Source organism: Chrysochloris asiatica, unplaced genomic scaffold, assembly GCF_000296735.1.
Source record: "Chrysochloris asiatica unplaced genomic scaffold, ChrAsi1.0 scaffold00037, whole genome shotgun sequence".
NCBI classification, from domain to species: domain Eukaryota; kingdom Metazoa; phylum Chordata; class Mammalia; order Afrosoricida; family Chrysochloridae; genus Chrysochloris; species Chrysochloris asiatica.
The window spans coordinates 5,625,516-5,652,368 of record NW_006408555.1 but is presented as its reverse complement, the minus strand read 5'-3'; the positions used below and the strand labels follow the sequence as shown (position 1 = coordinate 5,652,368).

The 26,853-nt window shown below is 45.4% G+C and overlaps 1 protein-coding gene across 1 annotated transcript in view; it reads left to right on the top strand.

The window, feature by feature from the left end:
• Positions 1 to 26,853, top strand: part of CDH13 (cadherin 13) — a 1,415,213-nt gene that overhangs the window by 1,079,638 nt on the left and 308,722 nt on the right. Inside the window, exon 7 of the mRNA XM_006860296.1 lies at positions 19,270 to 19,448. Within this exon, the coding sequence (XP_006860358.1) occupies positions 19,270 to 19,448 (179 nt within the window). The remainder of the gene's footprint in view (positions 1 to 19,269; positions 19,449 to 26,853) is intronic.

The following is a 26,853-nucleotide window of genomic DNA, read 5'->3' as shown; positions in this document are numbered from 1 at the left end:
AACCATAAATCTTACAGCCTTGTATTTCTCCTGAGTGATTTCAAACCACTGATCTTGCATTTAGCAGCCCAATACCTATCTTAGACTACAGTTTAGTGTGGACATCGCTTTTATACCCATGGGAAAACCAACAATTCATGTGACTCTCTTTATTGCAACATTTGCTTTGCTGCTGTGGTCTGGAACCGAACCCACAATTTCTCTGAGCTGTGCCCGTTTTTCCAGGTGGTGTCTATGGTAATGTTGCTTCCACACATGGCATCCACAAAGGAAGGAATGGGCCCCACTGGGTGCAGATGACTTGGAAGTACCCTAGGCTCCATCCTCAGGGCAGAGCTCCACCTCCTTCCCCAGGCTGAGAGCACATGTTCTGGAGGGCTTTGTCTCTCTGATCTCCACCCCAGCGCATTTCATTTCAGATGTGTGCCACCCTGATAAACCTCCTTCATCAAGTTTTATTCTTCATAAAAGCTCCATTTTCCCAGACTCATAAACCAACTCCCTCTAATTCAATGTTATTTTATAAATACTTTCATTGCAAGCATCCATCAGAGGCAGCTGCCTTCCCAGTCATAAAACAACAGCTTGCAACATCACCATGCTACCCAATATGTATTTACTTATCAAGTTGAAGAACACATGTTTGCAAAATCAGCAACATTGCAGCCTTAGTAGCAATTTGCCAGCACTTTCTTTCCATTGAACGCTGAGTCTCGGGTGTGCTATATTTCAGAATCCTGACTCATTTGTATCTTGTTACTGCGGTAATCACCAGCATCCCCACCCCCTGTGCACCTCCCTGAGCCCCCTGGCGATCGTTCCAGTGACTTCAGGCAGGTATTTACTTAACAGTCGCCTTCCTGAAGCCATCGCTCACTGTCCTCTCTGTAGCTCCAGTATGCAGTCCATGATTGTCCCTAGAGCTCCCAAACATGGCCCAAAGATGCCCCAGGCTAGCACTGGTGGTCAGGACCAAGGCTGTTCAGGAACGGTTCTGTAGGGACAAAGTATGAAATGCAATTTCCAATGCTAGATTGTCCTAACAGGTGCTGGAGTGGATGAGGGAGGTTGTAGTGTGGGTTTATGTCCTGGTTCTGCTCCGTGGCACCTGATGTTCATTGTTGTTGCATCTGCTCTGACTCATAGTGACCTTGTGAATAACAGAAGGAAACAGTGCCCCAACTTTGTGTCCTCCTCCAGGCATGGGTCTCTCCTGACAGTGCCTCCAAGTAAGAGAGGTCAGAGTCTCAGACAATACGCTGAGATCCTACGGTTTTCATTGGCTCATTTTGGCAAGTAGTTCACTAGGCTTTTCTTCCTAGTCTATTTCCTAGTTTGGAAGCTTCTAGGAAACCTACTCACAGTGGCTAGTCCTCAGTCTCTGATGATGTTTGAAATACCATAGCATTCACTTCCAGCAGCACAACACACAAGCCACAACTCTGCAACCAGCTGACAGATGGTGGGGTGGGGGCAGGGGTGGGGGGAGTGATTCTGCCACTTACCAGCTGGGTAGCTTGAGCAAGTGAGTTCACCTACGTCCCACTTAGCCCCCTCTCCGTACAACAAGAAGAATTAGACCACGATGGTGAATGTGATCTGTCAGCTTGGTTAGATGATGAATGGTGTCTGGTTGCTTGGTCAAACACTAGTCCAGTTACTGTGATGAGTGCCTCAGGTTCCCTTCCATAAGGCACATGACCACATGATCTGGGTGGGACTCCGCCAATCAAATGAAAGCTTTAGGAGGAAAAGGGTATATTCAGCATCTAGACTGGAAATACATGAGGGTCAGTCAAAAACTATTGCTCTCAGGATTCCCATTCATACACATGTGAGTTTATTCCAAGCAAAATGTGTTTAGATGTGTCTCTGTGATCAGTGCATGATGACTGCAGAAAAGTCCTCTCGGCAACTGTTGTCAAGTGCCATAGAGTGGGTTCTGACTTATAGTGACCCTATATAAGGTATCTGAGGAACAGCTGGTAGATTTGAACTTCCAACCTTGCAGTTAGCAATCCAGTGCTTATCTTACAGTGCCATACCAGGACGTTTCTCTGTGTAACACATTTACAATATTCAGTCTTATTTTTCTTGTTGTTAAATACCGTCAAGGTGGGTCCAGCTCATAACGACATTGTGTAGGGTTTCCAAGGAGCAGCTGGTAGGTTGAAACGACTGATCTTGTGGTGATGATCCTACAGCGCCACTCCAGAACTCCTTAGTCTCTTTTTATGTTGTTGGGTGCCGTCACGTTGGTTCCAAATCATAGCAACCTTGTATATATCAGAGTGAAGCTCTGTCCAGTCCTGTGCCAACCTCACAATCGGTTTTACCCTTGAGCCCATTGCTGCAGCCACTGTGCCAATGCATTCTCACTGGGGGCTTCCTCTTTTTCGCTGACCCTGCACTTTACCAAGCATGATGTCCTTCTCCAGGGACTGGTTCCTCCTAACAATAGTCCAACGTAGGAGAGGTAAAGTCTGGCCATCCTGGCTTCTAAGGAACATTCTGGTGGTTCTTCTTCCAACACATACTTGTTTGAATCTGTGGTAGTTTTCTCTGCTATTCGTAAGGTTTGTGGCGACTAAATATTTCGAAGTAGTTCCTCACTCCTTCTTCCTAGTCTGTCTTCATCTGGAAACTCATCTGAAACCTGTCCACCATGGGTGACCCTGCTGGTATTTAAAATACCAATGACATAGCTTCCAGAATCACAGCAACTCACAAACCACCACAGTACGACAAACTGACAGACGAGTGGTGGCAATGTGGCAGCATCAATGGGGTCAAGTGTGGCAACTATGGTGAGGTTGGTCCAGGACCGGGCAGTGTTTCGTTCTGTTGTACATAGGGTCACTATGAGTCAGTACTGACTCGATGGCACCTAACAACAACAACAATGGTAGTCTCAATATTCTTCTCCAACACTGTAACTCTCAAATGCACAGTTCTTCTATGGTCTTCATTATTCATGTCTAACTTTCACATGCATATGAGGCTATTGACAATGTATGCCTTGGGTGAGGCACACCTTAGTCCTCAAACTGACATCTTTGCTCTGAATACTTTATAAAGAGGTCTTACGCTGCATCTTGCTTCCATGAGTATTGATGTGGATCCAAGCAAAATGGAGTCTTTGACATCTTCAATCTTTTCTCTATTTATCATAATGTTGTTTCCTTTACATTGAAGTGCAACCCATACAGAAGACTGTGATCTTTAATTTTCATCAGTAAGCATTTTAAGTCCTCTTCACTTTCAGCAAGCAAGGTTGTATCATCTGCATATCTCAGGAAGTTCATGAATCTTCTTCCCATCCTGATGGCATATTCTTCATCATATAATCTAGCTTCTCAGATTATTTGCTCAGTATACAGATTGAATATATATGGTGAAAGATTACAACACTGGTGTACACCTTTCCTGATTTTAAACCATTCCGTATCCCCTTTTTGTTCTTGAACAACCTCTTGGTCTATGTACAAATTCTTCATGAGTACAATGAAGTGTTCCAGGATACTCATTCTCCGCAATGTTGTCCATAGTTCGTCATGTTCCACAGAATTGAAAGAAAGACTTTGCCTAGTCAATAAAAGACAGGGGAGCAGCTTTCTGGTATTCTCTGCTTTCAGCCAGAATCCAGCTGTTTCAGCAGTGATCTCCATTCCACATCCTCATCAGAATCTACCTTGAATCTCAGGCACTTTCCTATTAATGAACTGTTGCAACCATTTTTTAATTATCTTTTTACTTGTATGTGATATTTATGGTATTGTCTGATGATTTCCACATTCTATTGGGTCAACTCTTTTTGGAATAGGCACAAATATGTATCTCTTCCAATCACTTGCCCAGGTAACTGTCATAACAAATTTCTTGGTACAGATGAGTGAGTGCCTCCAGTGCTGTATCAGTTTGTTGAAAGATTTCAGTTTGCATTTCATCAATTCCTGGAGCCTTGTTCCTTCCCAATGCCTTCAATGCACCTTGGACTTCTTCCTTCAGTATCATTGGCTCTTCATCTTATCATGCCTCTTGAAATGGATAAACATCAACCATTTCTTTTTGGTACAGTGACTCTGTGTATTTCTTCCATCTTGTTTTGATTCTGTCTTCATCATTCAATATTTTGCCCATAGAATCCTTCAGTATTTCAAGTTGAGGCTTGAATTTTTTCTTCATTGTATTAGCTTGGAAAACGCTGAGCATATTCTTCCCTTTTGGTTTTCTAACTGCAGGTCTTTGCACATGTCTTTTTATTGGTCTTTGTTTTCTCAAGCTGCTCTTTGAAATTTTCTTTTCAGTTCTTTTATCTCCTCGTGCCTTCCGTTTGCTTTAGCGTCTCTATGCTGGAGAACAAGTTTTAGAGTCTCTTCTAACACCCACAGGGTGCCTTAAAAACAAAGATCCAACAACCAAAATTGTGACCGCCAAGGGGTTTTGATGGGTCAGTTAAATTCAAGACAGAGAGCTTAACTCAGAATTTATGGCAACAGTTTTGCAGGACTCTAGGGATAATCTGATAGCACAGTGGTTACAAACTGGCCTGCTAACCTCAGGGCCAGAAGTTCACAACTACATCTGTTCCACGGGAGTAAGTTGAGGCTTTCAGCTCCTGTAAACACGTGCAGCCTCAGAATCCCTGTGCAGAGTCTCTATGAGTCAGAACTGACTCTATGGCACATAACCACCACCACCAAAGGGATAATCTTGATGGATTTTCTCAAAGGGCCTAGAGAGTTATGGGGATTATGCACTGGTACGAAAAAGGCCAGAGAAGTTGTACTGAGAAACTGTTTTCCATCACCACAATGCACTTGCTCATTCTTTGAGGTAGCAAGAGCTGTCCTGTAAGAATTACATTGGGAAACGTCTCCCCATCTACTGTACTGCCCTGAGCTTTTCCCTTCAGACTTCCCAAACACAAAGAACATTTCAAAGAACATAAAAGTTTCTCTTGGATGCCCAAAGGAGCCATGGTAGTGCCATGGATTACACAGTGAGCTGCAAACTGCAAGGTCAGCTGTTTGAATCCACCAGCCACCCCCTGGGAGAAAGATGAGACTTTCTGCTCCCAGAAAGATTGACAGTCTCAAAAACGCTGTCGACTGTCACTGTGAGTCAGGACCAACTCTATGGACACAACCACCACCACGAGGCCCAAACTGCCATTTTGCTGCGTTTTAAGTTGAAGTACACAGACTTCTTGGGTGAAGGGTTAGAGAGACGGAAACACCATCTCCAGATGTGTGTAGCCATACATGGAGGACGTGTTGAGAAACAATAGCTTTACATTCTGATAATTTTGTTTAATAAAGGTTTCTATGTAGCAGTCCTTTGGGACTGACCATTTTACATCTTATCAGAACTCCCTCACTCTTCCTGGCACCTAACATGTGACTTCTGGGACACAAGCATGTCACCTGGCCTGTGAACTTGTGAGCCACCCACCATCCCATGAGCCAATTCCTGAAAATTGATGTATTTCTCTAGGTTTCTCTAGAGAACCTTTTGTAAGACACCTACCTCACAGGACTGTTGGGAAGAGTAAGTGATTAAAATGCTTAGAGAAATCTCTGGAACTGCTAGAGCCCTCCGTAAATATTAGCTCTTCTTAGTGTTAAGCAGTCTTTTGTGCACCTGTCTGAGTACCTGCTCAGCCACTTGCCAGCCGAGATTTTGGGAAGGTTATTTGAATTCTCTGAGCCTTTGTTTCTCCTTTACAAATGGAGATGATCTGAAACTAACCAGGCTTGCTGGTAGAATCGAGACCAGTGGAATCCCATAATAGACCTCATAGTTACCCTCCAGGCCTAGAACTACGCTCACTTCCAATGCCTCGGTTTTCATTCAAACAGTAGACAGGTCTACAACATGAACAGTGATACCAGGGAGGTTCGCAGTCCATAGACCCCTCAATCAGTCAAGATCAGAAGGGGGCAGCATTTTTCAGGGAGAAAGCTCAGAAGGCAGGCAGGGTTGAGAAGGGAGGAGGAATGGAAACGGGAAACACAGGAAGGAAGGGGGCTAAGTGATACTACGTTGGAGAGACGCAATCAATGACATGAAACAAAATGGGTATGAGTTGTTGAATGGAAAACTGATTTGCTCTGTAAACCTTCTTGCTAGTCACAATAGAAAGTCTTAAAAAAGAGAAAAATGAAGATGCCCTAGCTAACCATTGCATGGACTGTCCTCTGCACATAGTGATTCCACAAGTTCCTTTCCTCTCATTGGAATTATTGAAAAGACCATGGCATAGGGTCCTCTGTGGGTTACGTGCGCTATTCTTAATCCTTAAGCCTACTTCCTCCATGTGAGGTGTCTCAGATTTTGCAGGGTAGAAATTTGAGGCTGTATGAATTTGAGTATGTGACCCAGGCACACAGCCTATAAACACAGGCTTAGAATTACATCGGCTTGGCTTCCATTCCCTGGCTTCACTCTCCAAATCCCATCCAGACCACTTGAATCAGATCTCAGGGGTGGGGGTGGGGTGTTATTTTCAAATGCCCCCAAGTAATTCTAATGAAGAGTCTGTGTTGCAATCCATGGTCCATCTTACTTCAGAGCCATTCTGGTGTGTAGCCCCCCATGTGGTGGGACCCACATTGTCATACAGTGAGCAGCAGGGAAGACTGGATAGAGTAAGTATCGATGAAAAGAGCTAGAAGACAAAACTGGCAAACTTTGTCTTACCCTTTGCCCTTAAAATAGATACAGATGACAGAGTCAGTGATTGGTTGGTTATGTGCCATGGAGTCCTTTTCGACTCATAGCGACCCTGCTTAGAGTTTCTGAGGCCGTAAATCTTTACAGAAGCAGCAAGTCTCATCTTTCTCCCATGGAACTGCTGGTAGTTTCGAACTGTTGACTTTGAGGTTAGCAGCCTGACTCGTAACCACTATGCTATGCAGAGTGCAATAGGCATTCTTTAATATTAGCCTAGAAATTCATTCATCATTTCCTGTTCCACCTTCATTGCCACTAAGCTGAGTAGAAAAAAGATAAGAATAAAGAAAATAATGGACAGGTAGAAGCAAAGAGGAAGAGAATAAGGCAATAAGGAAAGAGGAGGAAGAAAGAGATGACGTCAAAGGCAGCAGCTTGTTGTGGTTGTTGTTGTTAGGTGCTGTTGAGCTGGTTCCAATTCGTAGTTCCTGTTTGACCAACAGAGTGAAACCCTGCCCAGTCCTGAGCCACCCTCACAATTGCTGTTACATTTGAGCCCATTGCTGCTGCCACTGTGCCAGTCCATCTCATTAGGGCTCTTCTTCTTTCTCACTGACCCTCCACTTTTCTATGCAGATGTCCTTCTTCAGAGACTGGTCCCTCCTGACCATATGTCCAAAGTACTAGAGACAAAGGCTTGCCATCCTACTTTCAGCAGCCTAGGACCCAGAAAATCAAGCCAGAGGTGGAGGAAAGAACTACCCTCTGATCTAAAACGAATTCCAGCACCTGGAGCTCAATGGGGAGTGAGATGTGAAAAGGACTCGGAGGGCAGGAAACCCAAAGCTTGAGTAGAAGGGAGCTCAATGATCCCGCCAGGATTGACCTCTTTGCCCAGTCAGAAAGAAAGCGCTAGAGGAGCCAGCTGAGATGTCTTTGGGCAAGAGCATTTGGCATGCTAATGATGGGAAGGAGACATTTGCTGTTCTGCTTGGTGGGCAGAAGGTGTGAGCACTGCAGTGAGGCCTCTCCCTGGACCCTCTGAGGTCCTCTTGTATACCCTAAGGCCCTCACAGCTCTAACACTGGACTCTTGGCCAGGATCCGCTATGTAATTGGTAAATCCCAGCACTAAATGAAAATGCAAGCCATCTTGTTCATAACTGATGAAGAATTTAAGGGAAAAGACAGTGGAGCATGCAACCAAGAGACTCTGTGAGGCTACACCATGACACCCTGTTGCTGGACCAAAAGGGAGAAGGGTCGTCTCTGGGATGAAGCCTTTAAGGGTCATCGTGTGGCATTAAGCTCACTGCATTATCCACAGAGATCTGAGAGCCATGTATTCCAGATCACACAGGGTCTGGATGCATTTATCACACTCGCCCTTGACTGGGAACTGCCCAGAGTGAACTTGACTAGAGGGAGAAATTAACCTTATGTGAAGCCAGTAGAATTTCAGGGTTGACTTGTTACTTCTACCAAGGATAGCCGAACCTGTGTTATGTTTCTGCATAGCCTGATTGCTTACCCTGAAAGTAGACACAAATGATAGGAACAATAGGTCTATTGTTCAGAATTAGCCTAGGGATTAATTTATATTCTGTTCAAATCAAAGCACTAATTATGTAATCACTTCCTGATCCACCTTCATCATCACCTTTAAGCTGACATAGAAAAAAAATGATAAGATAACTACTCTTCATTTATTCATTCACTCATTTATTGATGTACGCATGCATTTAACAAATATTTACTAAGCTCCTGCTCTAGACAAGGCATTATACTGTTGTCATTGACAATGCTCGTGCTGTGAGCCATACTTAATTTAACCAGGGATGCTGGATCCTGTCGCTGTGGTGAACCACCTAGTCAACGCCATCTCATAGCAACCCCACATGACAGAGTAGAACTGCCCCCTGGGCTTTTCTTGGCTGTAACCCTGACCGGACTCCAGTGTGACGCTCTCGGATAAGCACTCATCTGCAATGTCTGTTTTGAACTGCAAGGTTGGTAGTTCAAACTCACCAGCTGCTTCTTGGAAACGCTATACAGAGTCGCTATGAGCAGGAACTGACTCAGTGGTACTTAGCAACCACCACCTTGACAGGAGGTGATGGCCAGGCCTTTTCTTCTATAGAATCACCAGGGGGTGGACCAGTGTGTTAGCAGCCAAGAGCTTAACCCCTGTGCCACCAAGGTTCCTTACATGCTGTGTGAGCATTGTTGTTGTTAAGTGCCATCAAGTTGATTCTAACCCAAAGCGATCCTGTATAGGGTTTCCAAGGAGCAGCTGGTGAGCTTGAACCACTGACCCTGCAATTCAAATGACTTTGCAGTCTGATGCATTAGCCCAGAGCACCACGCCAGGATGCTTGCTGTGAGCTTTCTATGCTAATGATAATTATGTGAGCATTAGCATTTACTTAAACATGCTATTCTACATATGTTTGCATATTCAATAGTATTCCTTATCTGAGCTGAATAAATACAAAAGAGATGGTGCCACTGTGTTCTGTGAAGTTGTGAAGCGGAGAACTCGGAGAAGAGAGCTGAATCATTGCAGCTGGTTGAGTGTGGGATTTAAAAACACCATTACTTTTAGGAAGCCTGGTGTGAATGCTGTTACAATGGGGTTCCTCTGGCTCAGTACTGTTGATACTCGGGGCCAGTTCATTCTCTGTGATGGGGGCTTCCAAGATATTGCAGAATGTTAGGCAGTGTCCCTGGGGTCGTTACCAGCAGCACTCCCTCCAGTTGTGACAACTAAAATATCTCCGGAGATTGCAAAATGTCCCCTTGTGGCCACAGTTACTCCCTGTTGAACACCCTGGTGCAAAAAAAGCTGGACTTGGCAGTTTTAAAACAAATTTCTTAAGTTGGTTATGCAAACAAACAAACAAAAAAATCAGACAGTTTTTGTTCCTTCTAGGGTTTTAAAGGAAAATTTATTTTTTTTTTTTTTTTATTTAAGGACTCCACATGGAGTCATGGTGTGGTGTTGTGGGTTAGTGCACTGGACTGCAAGGTGGGTTTGTACTACAAGGTTGGGGGTTCAGTGTCACCAGCTGCTCCCTGGAAACCATATAAAGGGTCTCTAAGGGGCTTTGGTAGCATAGTGGTTACGAATTGGACTGTGAACCACAAGGTCAGAAGTTCGAAACTACCAGCTGCTCCACGGGAGAAAGATGAGGCATTGTGCTCCCATAAAGATTAACAGCCTCGGAAACCCTGTGCAGGGTCATTATGAGTCAGAACCAACTCCACGGCACATGACAACGACAACAACATGGGTTGGAACTGACTTCATGGCATTAACAACAGCAACAGATGCTTCATGATAATCCAATGTGAGGACTGCTTGTAATGAGTTTAGTGTATCAGGGATAGAGTAAACCCATTACCCTTGAGGCAATTCTGACTCCCAGTGACCCGGAAGGATAATGTAGAACTGCCCCTAGAGCTCCCAAAGCTGTCATCTCTATAGAAACAGACTGCCTCATCTTTCTCCCACACAGCTGCCAGTCTTTCAGTTAGCAGTCCAGTGCTTAGCCCACTGCTCCACCATGACTCCTTGGGAGTGGAGTGGTGATTGTTGTATACCATCAAATCAGTTCTGATTTACAGAAACCCTGTGTGCAGTTTCTGAATCTGGAATGTGTATGGAAGCAGAGACCCTTATCTTTCTCCTATGGAGCGACTGGTAGATTCGAACTGCTGACCTTGTGGCTAGCAGCCCAACTCATAATCCACCACACTATCAGGGCACTTTAGGAATAGAGTATCCATGTAAAATTGCTTTTTGAAGCATTTAGGGAAGATCGGTTATATCAGCACAGAATTGCCTGCATCCCTTCAGAAAGGGCTGCAAAGAAAGGAGTGATTGATACAAAGATTAAATTCAGGATGAAAGAGTAATCAAGGGACCCTAAAGTGAAACAGTATAAAGGGCTCCAGCTCGAGCCACGTGTTACCCTGTATTGCAAAACCAGTTCTCCTTCCACAAATGGAAGCCGCCACAACTTGACTGAATGGTACCTCTTCAGGACAGTGGGACTATGATGCTGAAGTCTGGGCAGTAGGCAGAAAGACTGAAAGAGTCACAAGGTGGGTCTGTCTTCACCCCTTATTAATCAGCACAAAAGTAAACAACTCTGGGAGAAGAGCAGAGAGAAGGACCCTACCCGGAGAAGCAGTGATGCCTGAAATGGAGCCAGAGATGATGACGTGGAGCGATGGAGCAGCTGGAGACTTTAGATCCAGAGAGGGAGAGCGACTGTGTGCTGAAGACCTGGGGGGGTACGGGGGAAGGATTGCATGGAGGGGATTGTAACCATGGCAATGAGACGATATATGATAGAATGAATGTAAAACTAATGTTCTTCCATGTAAACTGTCACATAATTCACAATAAATCATTTAAGAAAAAAAAAAAAAAGTAAACAACTCTGCAAGCGGCTGGAAGGCAACCTTGGCTCAAACTGTCGTAACTTATTATGGATTTGACTGACACTTTGTACTTTAAAAAGCCAACTAGCTCCAGGGAGGTGAAGCAAATTTGAGTGGAATCTGTTTCATTTCCAATGTACGCTGGTAGTTGCACACAGAGGCTTATAGCTGCCTTTAACCAAAGTAAGCAGCGGTCTCGAACATGCAAGACACTCTCATTTATGAAAATGGAGCTCTCTCTTTCTGTGAAGGTCCTTACTAAACTCTTTCATCTCTTTCATGACTTTGGATATATCGTCAGGAGGGCCCAGTCTTTGGAGAAGAGCATTATGCTTGGTAAAGGAGAGGGGTCGTGGAAAAAGGTCAAGACCTTCCGTGAGATGGATTGATGTAGAGCTTAGAACAAGGACTCTAACACAGCATTGGCTGTGAGGACGGCACAGAACTGAGCAGTGTTTTGTTCTGTTGGACATAGAGTCACTGTGGGTCAGAATTGACTAGACAGAACCTATCAACAACGAAAAATTAACTGACTGTATGTTTCAGCATTTATCTAAATTGGTGTCATCTGAGGAGCTCTGGTAGCATAATGGTTACGAATCAAGCTGTGAACTGCAAGGTCAGCAGTTCGAAACTACCAGTTATTCTGCGAGAGAAAGATGTGGCTTTCTGCTCCCATCAAGATTTACAGCCTCGGAAACCCTTTATAGGGTCGCTATGAGTCGGCACCGACTCCACAGCACGTAACAACAACAACAACAACATGGTTACAGATATTCTGGATATTAGGCACTGTCTGATCTCCATGTAAAAATTGTGGGAGGAGACTTTGGATGACAGTGCTGGAAAAACCAAGGAACTGGGAGCTTGTTGTTTTGTTGTTTTGTTGTTCTGTGGGGTTTCCAAGGAGCAGCTGTTGAGTTTGAACCGCCGACCTTGCAGGTTCAAACTGACCTTACATTCAAGCGCTCTTCCTGCAGGGAGCGCCACACCAGAACTCCAAGGAAGGAATAATGGCAAAACTCAGTGCCTAAGCTTTGCCTTAGGACTAAGCCTACTTTTCACGACTTCCTCTCCCCTAAATTCGTTCTTTGTTCTCCGCCATTGTGCAATTCTTCCCTCCCGCCCTCAGAGGGTCTGGGCAGGACTTCCTCTGGTCATCTCCATACCCAGAGCATGGAGGAGACCTCTCCTCCTACCCCACCTGTCAACAGAAAAATCTAAAGCTGAATTATGAGCCACAGCTTCCGATTGGGCCTCCCCTCAAATGAAGATAAAGCCAGTCTGAAATGGTAATGTAGGTCCATGGGAAAATAAGACATTATTTACAATCCATTACGTGGGTGACTTTTCAGGAATGCGAGCACAGTGGCATGTGGGGTTGCCTCTGAATACCCATCAGGTAGGTTGATTATCTGTCACCAACTAATCATCCAAAAACTTCCCTATTAATTCCTGTATAACCGGAGCCATTGAGGAGACCCCCAGGAAGGACAATGTATGCTTGACCTCTGCAGACTTTTAGGCTCCTTCTTGGGGGAAGGAAATTTGATTTCTTCTGAGGTTCTAATTAATACCTCGTCTCTCTAGATCCTGAGTGTGGGTCCCAGAGTTAGCCTGCATTGACCTCGGAGTGCTTGGGTCCCACAAGATGCCATGCTTGTCAATATTGCACACATCAATAGACAGCCTTGGAACTGAGCTCTAAATGGTCACAGCAATAAAAATAACCGAAGGCAGGCACTTCTCCAGTCTTTTCCATCTTCCTGGCATTGAAATTGATACTCAGTGATTTAGACATTTTCATTGTAGATTATATAATCTTCAAGGGAGTGAAAATTGGTTTTTGAGGAAGTTATATCTCATTAGAATATATCAAATCTACTATATTAGATATTACAATGGTTTGTGACCATCCAAAGAGTCTTAGTGCATAAATACATATATACTATCTCTGGTGAGATGGGGGGAGGGGGGAAAGGGGGACAGGAGTCTGAGAAAGAGGCACATGTTTATCTTGTTTGGCTGCTAACCAAAAAATGAGAGGTTCACATTCACCCAGAGGCACCTGGGCAATCTGTGTGTGAAATATCAACCCCTGAAAACCCTGTGAAGCATAGTTCTAATCTGACGTACATGGGTTCCCCCCAAATTAGCTCCATTCTAGCAGCTGTATTCCAAGATGCTAAAGTCAAAAGCAGCAGCTGTTTCTGCTACCCCCTTACCTGACTGACTGGGCTGAGGTGCCGGGAGCCTGAGGGAGGGCCTTCTGATCCAGGGAATAAATCCCTAAGTGACGAGTTGGTCAATGCAGTGGCCACAGTAGTGCTCTTATCCTTTATGGTAGCCATTGAAGCAGCGTGTGTTCGACAAAGTCAGTCTTAGGCATCTGGGCTTGGGTGTGGTCCCTTCATAAGCTCGGATTCTTATCCAGCACGCCATTTTATCAAACTCAGGGAGCTCTCTTGGTGGTATATGATAGTTCTGCCGTTTGTTTCTGTATTTGTGTCTCCCTGGAAAGCGTGTTGTTGTTAGGTGCTGTTGAGTTGATTATGCCTCACAGCGGCCCTGTGAACAACCAAACAAAACACTGCCCGATCCTGTACCATTCTCACAATTGTTGCTATGTATGAGACCGTGGTTACAACGTAAAAACATAAACCCAAACGTGCTGCCATTGAGTCATGTACATCTCATAACAACCCCACAGGACAGAGTAGATGAGCCCCATAGGGTTTCTGAGACTGGTAACTTTATGAAAGCAGACTGCTTCATGTGTCTCTCACTGAGCGGTTGGTGGGTTTGAGCCACCAATCTTTCTGTTAGTAGCTGAGTGCTTAACCTCTGTGCCACCAGGGCTCACAGTGGTCCTTGCTGTGTTGTTTACTAAAGATCTAGCACCAAATATATGCAGGACACCAATGTCTCAACAGTTAACATTGAGAATCAGGCTACAAGTGAAGGAGTCTGACACCTTTGATCATGTGGGAGAAATGATCTCTAGAAGATAATAAGACTATGGTCCCTGGATCAGGCAGAGCCATCTTCTGGGGATTTCATCTTGAAGCTGGGTGGCCTCTGATTACTGTCAGGACCTCCCTTAGGGTCATATCTTCCCCCTACTTCTCAAAGGTGTAGTTACACAAAAGCCACAAAGAAGAAAAACTTCCCAGGTTGGTACAGCTGGCATTGCTTATTGTCATTCAGAGAGGAAGGGGTACCAGATTACAACAAAGGCATCTTCATTGTGTGGCCGCCTTCCAGGTTGATTGCCTTGTTCTTCCAATAAGATAAGATGACCATCCCCACTGAAGATTGTCAAACATCAGCCTGGCATTCTTTCATGGTCTGGGAGAAGTGGAATGATTAGCATGGATTTTGTCATTTGAGAGAGTATCGTCGCTTGGGAGAAGACAGGAACAGACTGTGAGGGGACCCACATGTGTGTCTGTGTGTCATTTTTGCTTCTCCGTCATCAAGGATACACACAGAGGCTTGGAGCAACCATGGATGAGAGTCACACAGACTGATGCTCATGAACGAGTCTGTCCTAGAGTCTAGAATGTGGGCTTGGGCGAGTGTGACAGTGTGAATTGTGTCCATCCCAAAATGTGTGTTGTAAATCCTAACCCCATATCTGTGACTGTAATCCCATTTGGAAATAGAGTCCTTGATGTGTTCATGGGGCCATATTTGTCTAGGTTGGATCTTTTACCTAACCACTTTGCGGGTATAAAAAGAGCAGATTTAGCACAAGTTCCCACAAACAGGAATGGGAGAAAGCTAGCTGCCACATGGAGCTCTCCAATGCTGGAGACGCTGAGACAAGGATTTCCCTGAGAGTGGACAGACAGCCTTTTTCTCGAGCTAGCACTCTGAACGCTGACTTCTAGCCTCTCAAACTGGAAAGGTCAATTTCTGTTTCTTAAAAATCACTCATTTATGGTATGTCTGTCAAAGTGGCACACAGAAGCTAAGACAGTAAGGGATAAGGTGTAGTCACCACTGGAAGTGATTGGGGCAACTGTCCTGATGCCTAGCTGATGAACGCATCAGTCCTGGACTTGCAGTTGGTGTCATCCTGATGAATCCAGTTCCGACAAGGATTTCCAAGGGGCAGCAAACAGGAGCTCAGAGGTGACTGTGAAGTATGTCTAGTAGAGAAAAGTGTGCAGAGAATGTGGTCTGCCCTTCTCTGTAGACAAATTACTGGGAGTTCTGCTCAGCGTGGAATGAGGCTAAACTTCCATAAATGCGTTCAACTCAGTGCACATTGATAGAGGATGTGTTATGTGTCATGGACTGAGCTTATGAAGATGATCATAGTGTACACTGTGTCTACTCCCAGAGCTCAGTCTAGGACCAGGTAGTCCATGGTGTAAAGGTGCTCTTTAAACCATGAGGTTCCATCAGCAGAGAAGTGTGGGAAGTGTTGCTGATCCTACCTCTCTTGGAGACTGACCATTTGTCTGTCTCATTGAAGATGCTACCCAAGAGTCCTCCAGAGAATGCTGTGTAAATTGCATATTTCCCAAATACATTTTTCTCCAGAGTCCCTGGAACCAGAGTCCCTTGAATACAATTTAGGAAGCTGTAGGTTTATCTGGCTGTTGCAGGATCCTATTTGGTCTCTGGGAGTATGAGAATTATGCTCTAGCCCCAAGGGAGTATCTGTCAAGAGCTAAGCAGGGTATCAGCAGGTACCAGCAGATGAATTGGGATTCAGAACTGAGCTTTACGCCAACAGGGGAGCTGAAGTGTCAGATGGAGAAGAAGCAGTTACAAGAGAGAAAGAGATGGAGAGTTGTGGTCAAAACCCAAATCTGTAAACAAAACCCATGGAAGCAGTGGAAGGGAGTAGGTGAAGCTCTCAGATGGAAAGCTGCGAGATTCTTCTACCCATATGACGTCTGGAAACAGAATTCATTTTTCTTGGATCCTTGGTCAACACCCATGGAAGCAACAGTCAAGAAATCAGATGGCATATTCCATTGGGTAAATCAGCTGCAAATGACCTCTTTAAAGTATTAAAAAGTAAAGATGTCACCTTGAGGGCTAAGATGTACCTGATCCAAGTCATGGCACTTACCACCTCATATGCATGTAAAAGCTGGACAGTAAATAAGACCAAAGAATAAATGCTTGTGACTTATGGTGTTGGTGGAGAATATTAAAAGTATTTTGGGCTACCAGAACAATGAACAGCTCTGTCTGGGAAGAAGTACAGCCAGAATGCTCCTTAGAAGCTAGGATGGCCAGACTGCATCTCTCATACTTCAGACATGTTGTCAGGAAGGACCAGTCCTGGGAGAAGAGCATCATGCTTGGTAAAGTGGAGGGACAGCAATAAAGAGGGAGACCCCCCACAATGAGATGGGATTGGCCCGTGGCAGCAACAGTAGCTGTGAGGATGACAAAGGACCAGGAGGAGTTTCATTCCTTTGTACACAGGGTCACTATCAGCCAAAATCAGCTTGAGGATACCTAAAAACAACAACCTCTTAAGCAATAACTCCTCTTTCTCCTTCTCCCAAAGGAGCCCTGTAGTGTAATGGGTTACCAGCTGGGCTACGAACCACAGGGTCAGCAGTTCGAATCCACCAGCTTCTATGCAGGGCAAAGCAGAGGTTTTCTGCTCCCATAAAGATTTGCAGCCTTGGAAACTGCATACAGGGTCATTGTGAGTTGGAATCAACTTGATGGCCATGAGGTTTTTTCCTGTCCCTCTCCCAAGCCTTTGGTAGACACTCATATACGTTCATCTCTATATATTTGCCTATTCTCAATATTCCATCTACGTGTGACCACACAGTCTTTTTGTGTCTGACTTATTTCACTTAGCATGTTTTCAGAGTTCATCCATGTTGCAGTATGTATCAGAACATGTGTTTCTGTATGGCTGAGTAATATAGTCCATTGAACGTTTAAACCACATTTTACCACATGGATGTTTGGTTTTCTTCCACCTTTTTGTTTATTATGAATATTACTACAGTTTACATGGCATCCTGGTGTGGCACTGTGGGTTAATGCGCTGGACTGTAAAGTCAGTTTGAACCACAAGGTCGGCAGTTCAAGCTCACCATCCACTCCTTCGAAACCCTACACAGGCTTGCTATAGGTCAGAATCAACTCAACAACACTTAACAGCAACAACAGCAAAACGGTGAACATGTGTATGGTGGTGGTCGTGGTGGTGTGCCGTGGGGGTCAGAACAGACTCTTAGCCACCCTGTATAGAGATCCCCAGGCTGTAAATTTTTACGGGAGCAGAAAGCCTCATCTTTCTCCCATGGAGCAGTTAGGTGTGCACACGTTCAATTCTTCGAGGTATATATTTATAGGAGTAGAGTCGTAAGTGTATTTAACTGGGTGAGGCACCATGAACTGGTTTCCACTGTGGTTGCGCCATTTTGCATTCCTCCCAGACAGGGACCAGGGCTCTAGGGTTTGTACATTCTTACAATACTTGACATTGTTTTCATTTTTCTGTTAATAGACATCCTGGTGGGGTTGAAGTCATTTGCATTGTAGTTTTGGATTGCTTTCTTGAAGCCCACTAGATGCTCCTTGGAAACACTGCACAGGGTCACTTTGAGCAGGAACCAACTCAGTGGTTCTTAACAAAGACAATAAGTGACAAATGAAGTTGAGCATCTTTCCAAGGGCTTATTGGGGGTTGATTGGGAAGTTTGGTGGCTCCATACAATAAGCCCCGGACTGCTAACTGTATGGCTCATGGTTTAGGCACACCAGCCACTCCATGGGAGAAAGATGAGGCTTTCTACTCCCACGAAGATTGTTTTAAAAGCCTTGGGAACGCTCAACAAGGTCGCAATGAGTAGAATCGACTTGACCACACTTAACAATAACAGCAATTGAGTATTATATATCATCTCTGGAGAAATGTCTATTCAAGTTCTTTGCCCATTTTTAAGTTGGGCTCTTGGTCTTGTCTTGTTGTTGAATTATAGGGATTCCTTATGCATTCTGAATAGTACACGCTTATCGGTAGTGTGGTTTCCAAATATCTTGTCCCCTTCCATAGGTTGTATCTTCAATTTTGTGATAAATTCCTTTGATGTACAACAGTCTTTAGTGTTGCTGAAGTTCGGTGTATGCGTTTTGTCTTTTGTTGTCTGTGCTTCTAATGCAATATGCTGGATGGATGGATGGATGGATGGGTGGATGGATGGATGGATGGACGGATGGATGGACGGATGGATGGATGGATGGATGGATGGGTGGGTGGATGGACGGATGGGTGGATGGACAGGTGGGTGGACGGACAGGTGGGTGGACGGACAGGTGCGTGGGTGGATGGATGGATGGATGGATGGATGGACGGATGGACGATAGATAGTTCCATTTCTCCTATGTGTCTCTGAACTTGAATTCCCAGACACTAGGAATGTGCCCTTGTGTAACTGTGTTTCCTCAGCAGCACCCTGGTGATGCAGTGGGTAAAGTGTTGAGCTGTTATTTGAAAGATCAGTGGTTCAAAACCACCAACTGCTTCATGGGAGAAAGATGAGGCTACTTGCTTTCCTAAAAATCCACAGCCTCGGAAACCCTGTTCAACAGTTGGATTGTGTCCTATAGAGTCTCTAGGAGTTGGAATCGATCAGAAAAAAGACTGGATTCTTTAAAAATCTATTTTCCCAGCACCTCCCCCAGGACCCCACACATAGCTGTTGTTGTAGTTGAGTTGGTTCCAACTCATAGAGACCCTGTATAGGGTTTCTGAGGAGCAGCTGGTGGGTTTGAACTGCTGACCTTGCGGTTCTCATCTTACAGCGCCACACCAGGACTCTACCCGTAGTAGGCATGCAGTAAACACGGTTATAAAGATGGGCAGCTATTGTCACAAAGCCAATCCCCCCTGGAATGAAACCTAGGAAAATAAGCAGCGTATCAGCACAAGGGAGAAAGAAGCTGTCACTCTGCTGAACTGCACAGATGTCTTTTCGTTATTTCAGGTCTTTAAACATGATGGAGCAGAGCTAGAGAAACGCTTCCCCATCTTAATGTGGAAAGTGATTGGCAGATTACTCCACTGTCACTGCCTGGGGGCACAGGGGGGCTGGTCATTGATGTCCCCTACAACACCTGGTAACCATCCCCTGCCCTTCTGCTTGCCCCTTAGGGACCACGGTGATGCGGGTGACAGCCTTCGACGCAGATGACCCTGCCACCGACAATGCCGTCCTGCGGTATAATATCCGTCAGCAGACGCCTGACAAGCCTTCACCCAACATGTTCTACATCGATCCTGAAAAAGGAGACATTGTCACCGTGGTGTCACCTGCGCTACTGGACCGGGAGGTGAGCAGAAAGGAACATGTCTCGTCTTTCAGGGAAATAGAATGTGCTCTCACACAAGTCCATGGTGCTCGGCCAGCGAGGCGATGGGGAGGCGACACTTACCATTGGTTGGGTTGGGAATGGTACAGTATTTGATTCACAATGCGCACACTACAGAAGGCCTTATCATTTAAAATCACTTGTATTATTCAGTCAACCTGATGTCTCTGTTTCCTGCTTTCATCCTTAGGTATTTGTGATTCTAAAGTCAATGGTTCTTCCCTGGTCGGGGATGGGGGCACCAGGAAAGGAAGGCAGAATGTCACAGTATATTGCTGCGTTTCACTGGCCATATTTTAAGTGCTCAGGGGCCATGTGTGGCCAGCGGTAGCTATATTAGCAAGCACAGATATAGAACATTCTGTTTCTCTTGGAAAAATTTGGGGGGCAGTGCAACTGGTCAAGACTATCTGCTTCTCAAAATCCGGGACTGTGACAATACAGGTGTCTGTATCCCCTCAACTTGGTGCGGTTTCTTGCTTTCCTACAAATGCTAATCACAGATTGGGGGTTGGGGAAACATGAGGAGAGAGCCAGAGAGGAGCTGGAAAGGATGTGAAGGTTTTCACCTGAACAGGCAGACAGTAGTGAGACATGGGAAATCATCGCTCGGGAGAAAGAAAATGAAATTTGGATTGCAACTCTGCTAGTCGCTGGGAAAATATAATTGTTTCCAGTTAAAAATAGGAGCGTGGAAAGGAAGAGTAGCAGGTCTTTCATTCCCAAGGCTCCATTTGTGCGGCGGTTGTCATGTTATCTCATTCTTTGCAGGCAACGAATGATTTTCCTGCCCTCTCTTTGCTCCACCCCTGGTGTACCTGTTCTCATGTTTGTACACACACACAACAACCACCCACCAGATTCCTGTAAGCCCTAACCTTCCATCAAAGTACTTGCCTTGATTTCTCTGCATGTGGTTGTTAAATGCCTTCGACTTAGTTCGGACTCATAGAGATCCTGTATAGGGCTTCTAAGGAGCAGCTGGTGGGTTTGAAAGGCTGGCCTTGTGGTTAATAGTCCAGTGCTTATCCTAAACTTCAATTTCTCCATATAGGCGACAGTTTTTTTACTAGCAGACAGCCACTCCTCGGAAACCCTATACAGGGTCGCTATTCGTCGAAAACAACTCAACAGTACCTAACAGCAACAAAGACAATTTACAGCCCTGGTGTCCTGGCATGGTGCTGTAGGCTAAGTATTTAACTGCTGACCACAAGGTCTGCAGTTCAAATCCACCAGCCGCTCCTTGGAAACCCTTTACAGGGTCGCTGTGAGTTGGAACCAACTCATTGCATTTCACAACAAAAACAACAGATTTACAGTCCCAAGTGCTTACGTACTTGATCATTTAAATCTTGCTTATTTGGAGACAAATTGTGCTTCCAGTTCATGGGCTTTTCTTTGGGCTTTTGTGAAACTGTACTGAGTGTGTGAGTATGGGAACAGTATCCATTATTTCTAGCCACAAGACAGAAACAAACCTCAAAAAAGAGAAAAGCTACGAAACTGAAATTAGAAAATCAATGCATATGAATGGGGAGTGTCACCTTTGTGTGGGGATTCCAGAGGTCATTGTTGTTTCAGGCAGCACTAGAGCAATCTGAGGAGAAGAAATATCTCTGGGCTTGGTGGTGGTGGTGGTTAGGTGTTTCAAACAAAGAAGAAAAAATAAATAAATAAACTCCACTGCCACTGAATCGATTCTGACTCAAGACCCTATAGAACAGAGTCGAACTGCTCCTTAGGGTTTCTGAGCCTCTTAATCTTATTGGAAACAGACAACCACATTATTTTCCCAAAAAGCCACTGCTGAGTTCGAACCACTGACCTTGCATTTCTCAGCCCAGCGTTGATTTGTCATGTTGTGGTAAGCAGGTTTGCTGAAGGGTTAAACGTGACTCTAGGTGAGTTGTCTTGAAGGGGACAGATCTTCGGGCGATGGTTCCCACTTTCTGAACTGTGTTTCATCTCTCTGGAAGTCATCCTCTGCTGCTGTGATTCACATGGCTGCCAAGGATTCCTCCAGTAGGACTGAGGAATTATTTCTTAGTTTGTTATTTCTAGAGAACTTCTGAGAAGGCTTTCTGACCCTCATGGTCCGCCAGCTAGGGAATTGCTAAAACTGTCATTTGCCCACATACTAGGAAATATTTTGCAGTAGTTCCTAAAAGGCATAGATCTAATCTGTTCTCCTATGAAAGACTCTCCCAGATGTACCATTAAACATTTATCCATAGTATCACATCATTTTAGTGAATCGGCTCATACACACACACACAAAAATAATTCCCCACACTTCGCATATACAAGGGGGCTTCAAAAGATCCATGAAAAAAAAAATCCCATTATCTTTCATTCTGTTTTTTACACATACTTTTAGAAGCACCCTCATGTTTTGTAGGTGCAATTTACATCTGTAATTACATCCGGCATTTATTTAAAAGTCTACTTCTGCATCAGCGGGGCAGATCATTTAATACAGAGTCATAAAATATTCATTTTTCAGAAAGTGTTTCCCTGGGGACCCTGCCAATTTTGGCATGATTCAAATCACGTTTGAATTTTGCTCCTCTGTCTTCAGACACTGAGCTTCAAGAGTGCTGTTGAACGTTGGATGGTAGGTGGGTAAACAAATAGAACCGGGATCCTTCTAGACCAGCAGCTGAACAGCCTGTACAGACGGTTTCCTCCAGCTCACACTAGTCCACATCTGGACGAGCATCTGGCTCCTCAAGGATGAGGTCTGCATCACACACCAGAGCCACGTCTGTAGGACAGATATTTTTATTTTCTAGTTTGCCCTTCCTCCCTTGAGTACACTTCCTCAGGTCCACCAGCAGGAGGCGATCTCCCCAAGGGAGAACCGGGGAGGACATTAGGCATTTCCGGAGAAGGAGGGTACTGCATTTCTTCTTTGACGCTGAGTCTTAGCCTGCTGGGCCTAGCCTGTACTTACTGTGTAATGAAAGCATGTCAGCAAGGAGTGTTGTTAAGTACTGTCAAGTCAGGTTGCCAAGGAATGGCTGGTGGGTTTGAGCTGCAGACTTATGATTAGTATCCCTGTGCTTAGCTCACGGTCACACCGGGACTCCGTCCACAAGGCTAGCCAGGTGCAATGTTCCAGCAGGGAAATGAGTTTAACTGTGGGACCGTCTTACTGTCTCCTGTTTTCCTGTACCCTGGCTCACTTGGATGTGTCGTGTCAGGGACAGCTGGGGATGGTACCCTCATTTCATCTTCCCTCTGCCCACCCTCAGCTTCATCAAGAAAGGGATATGGCCAGCGGTTCCCTGACATATACCAAGTCCTTAGCCTGGGAGAAGTTTCAGAAAGCTGCATGCCAGAGAGGAGAAGAATGGGTGTGAGGAAAGGAGGCAGGCAACAGATATCTGCCGTTCTCTGCTGGGCCACATCACGTCTCTCTCCGTTTCTTAGTGTGTTTCGGGAGTGTTCTTGGACCCAGTCTTGCCCACTCTGTACCTCCCCTCTCCCTCCTTCCCTGTCTTTGCATGGCAGACCCCTTGGACTGTCCTGTGATCCACAGCCAGCCTGGTTTCCATTTGAAGGGCCATGGGTGGGCAGCAGGTCCCGCTTGAGAAGAGTTTCTCATTGCGATGTTCCTTCTAAGATGAGCTTTGATCTTAACCAGAACGGTATTAACAAGCCCATGGAAAGCGGGTGTGAAAATGGGTCTGTCACCGTATGTCCGGCTGTGCCCAGACTCTAACCTACGGCAATTGCTGCTCCCAAACGGACACGTGGCGGCTGTGAGTTGGGGGTTCTCCGGGGCAGCAACGTTAACTAGCTCATGTTTCATGCAGCAGGCTTCCTCAGTGGACAGGAAACCGCATAGAGGCACCTTGAAAGCGGCCTTCCTGTTCATGACGAGTCGGCCTCTGTAAAGAGGAAGTGAACTTGTTCTTATCGCCCCCAAGTGGAGAGGAGTGGAACCAAATAGGACCAAAATGAAACCACGCCCCATGGCTTAAAGTCCATTCCAACTCATAGCAGTCCTGTAGAACAGAGGAGGGCTGCCCCATGGGCTTTCCAAGGCTGTTATCTTTATAGAAGCGGAATGCCCCATCTTTCTCCCTTGGGGCGGCTGGTGGGTCCGAACTGTCATCCTTTCGGTTAATATCCGAGTACTTTAACCTCTGTAACACCAAAGCGCCTTTCAAATAGGACTGTGTGTCTCAAAGCTTGCTGAGGAGTTTTAAAAACCACAGTCCCCCAGCTAAAACCCAGAACAGTGAAGTCCCCAAATCTGGTGGTAGGACGCAAGCATTCATATTTAGTAAAAATTCTAAAGTAAGAAGCCAAGTAGATTGTAAACTATCAGTAAAATGGGATTATTTATAACTTTAGGGATAGAGTTTCAGTGGATTTAAGACTTAGGGGGTGGGATGTCGACTTAGAATCCTGGCTCCAATAGATATGTTAGGGTTTCGATCTGGGCGAATTACAGGCAGACCTCAGAAAATTGCAGGCTCAGTCCCAGATCACTGCAGTATAGTAATGATCATAATACAGCAAGTCACCGGATTTTTTGGTTTCCCAGGACATACACAAGTGATTTGGACCCCAGACTGTGAAGTGTTCAGTAGCATGATGAAAAGTTTGAAATGGTGTGAGAATGACCAAAAGGTGGCCGAGAGACACAAAGTGAACGAACACAAGCTATTGGAAAAGGTGCTCCATGCAGGGTGGCTACAAACTTTCAATTTGTAGAAACAAAATGTAGTACCTGTCACACACTAGAACATGAGGCAAGTCTGCACTTGGCCACTCTATTCCTCAGTTTCTCATTTATAAAATGAGAATCATGCGAGTGAGCTCAAATGGGTTTTAGTGAGGATCATTGTCAGATGCTGTCAAGTCAGTTCCAACTGGTAGCAATCCTGTGTATAGAGTTTCTAAGACTGTAAATCTTTATGGGAGCAGAAAGCCTGCTCTTACTCCCATGAAATGTCTGGTGGATTTGAATGGCTTAACCCACTGTTTTGGAGATTACATGTATTGATCTAAAAGTAACACGTGTGTTCTAGAAATAAACATTTGTTGCTGGTGGTTCCCGTTAAGTTGGCTCCTTGTTGGGTGTGGCAGTAGATTGTAAGAGTTGGTAGTGAGTTTCTCATTTTAGGAAGTGCTCACACCTAGACTGTGCTTGATAAGACGGCCCAGAGGCGTTCTGGTTATTAGGTAAGGTTATGTGCTTAGGTCACTATTCATTTCTTAGGACTGCTGTACAAATGACCGCAAGCAGGGTGACTTAAGACGGAAGAAATGGATTCTCTCACAGTCTGGAAGGTGTCATGCTCCCTCTGAAGTTCCCAGGGGAGTAGCCTTCCTTGCTTCTCCAGCTTCCATGACCCCTTCCCCTCTCATCACATGCCTGCCTCTCTTCTGTGTACATCTATGTCTCAGTGTGTCCGCTTTTCCCACTGCTGATAGGGACACTAGTCGGTAGACTAGGACCCATCTGCATTTGATGGCATCTGCAAAGACCCTCTTTCCAGATAAGGTCACATGTACAGGTTCCAGGTGGACATGCATTTTGGGGAGCCACAGTGGCACTGTAGGATAACCTCTGGACTGCTAACTGCATGGTCAGTGGTTCAAACCCACCAGCCACTCCTCAGAAACCATATCAGGGTTGCTCTGAGTCGGCACAGACTCAATGTTGTTGTTGTTTTTTAGTACCGTGAAGTCAACTCCGACTCATAGTGACCCTGCATAGGGTTTCCAAGGCTGCAAATCTTTATGGGAGCAGAACGCCTCATCTTTCTCCCGTGGAACCGCTGGTAGTTTCGAACTGCTGACCTTGAGGTTGGCAGCCCGATTTGTAACCACTACGCTACCAGAGCTCCTCGATAGGGCTTATTAATACCAGTGGAAACCACCATGAGGTCTTTTCCAACCTTGACCTTGGGTGTTTTTTATAAGAATATGTATTGAATGCTTTCATGTGTCATTTGCTCTCTGGGGTACCTTTTCTCTTGCCCCTGGCTAGCCGTGGGAGTGAGGACAAGGCATTCCCTGGCCCAGCCCGGCTCCTGACCAGAAATGATTGTGGTAGCAGCACAGACACGTCCACCTTCATCACCTTCCTTGACGTGTGCAGAGCTCATTCCTTTTGCAAATAGCAAGGTGCACCAAAGCCCTATACAACCACGTCATTCCCATTTGTCACACTTCCTGTGGCTGCTGATAAACCTGGCTCCATTTCCCATCAATCACAGATGACAGCTTTGCACATTGTCTCCACTCACATGGAGCAGAGGTGTAAGAAGAGCCCCCACCCCAGTGGTACACACCGTGTGAGCCCCCTTCCTTGTTCTGATGCTGGCCAGGCTTTACTGCAGCATCCCACCTCTAGGGTCCAGTCGTGAGAAGAGCCACAGTGCCCAGCTGCTATTTCACCCGGAGATGGACTGTCCTTTCTGCTACGAGTTTTTCCATTGACTTACATTGAAACCCTGTCCAATCATGCTCTTCACAAACACAGGGACCTCAGATCTTGGTTGCACCTTTGTTATTGTTGTTCCGTGCCATCAAGTTGGTTGCAACCCATAGTGACCTTGTATAAGGTTTCCGAGGAGCAGCTGGTGAGCTTAAACCACCAACAGTTCAAACCACCAGCAGTTCCAAGCAGCTGGTGAGCTTAAACCACTTGCAGTTCAAACAGCTCTGCAGTCTGGTTCATTAACCCACAGCGCCACCTCACCTCTGTAGTATCAAAAACATAAAACAAAACAAAACAAACCCAAACCTACTGCCATCTGGTCGATTCTGACTCATAACACCTCTGTAGGTCAGAGGAGAACTACTCCATAGGGTTTCCAAGCCTACAAATCTGTACCGAAGCACACTGCTTCATCTGTCTCCCCTGGAGCAGCTAGTGGATTTGAACCACTGATCTTGTGGTGAGCAGCACGATGCTTAACTCACTACACCATCGGGGCTCTTTGCTGTATCCCATGTTGTTGTTGTTAGGTGTCATTGAGTCGGTACCTACCCATAGCGACCCTATGCACAGCAGAACAAAATACTGCCCAATCCTGGGCCAACCTCACTACTGTTGCCATGCTTGAGTCCATCGATGCTGCCACTTGGCCAATCCATATCATTGGGGGTCTTCCTCTTTTTCTCTGACCATCCTGCTTAACAAACAGGATATCCTTCTCCAGCAATTGGTCCCTCCTGAAAATATATCCAAAGTATGAGAGACGAAGTTTGGCCGTCTTGGCCTCCAAGGAGCACTCTGGCTGTACTTCTTCCAAATCGGATCTATTGGTTCTTTTGGCAGCCCATGGCACTTTCAGTATTCTCCTCCAACACCACAACTCAAAGGCATCAATTCTTCTAC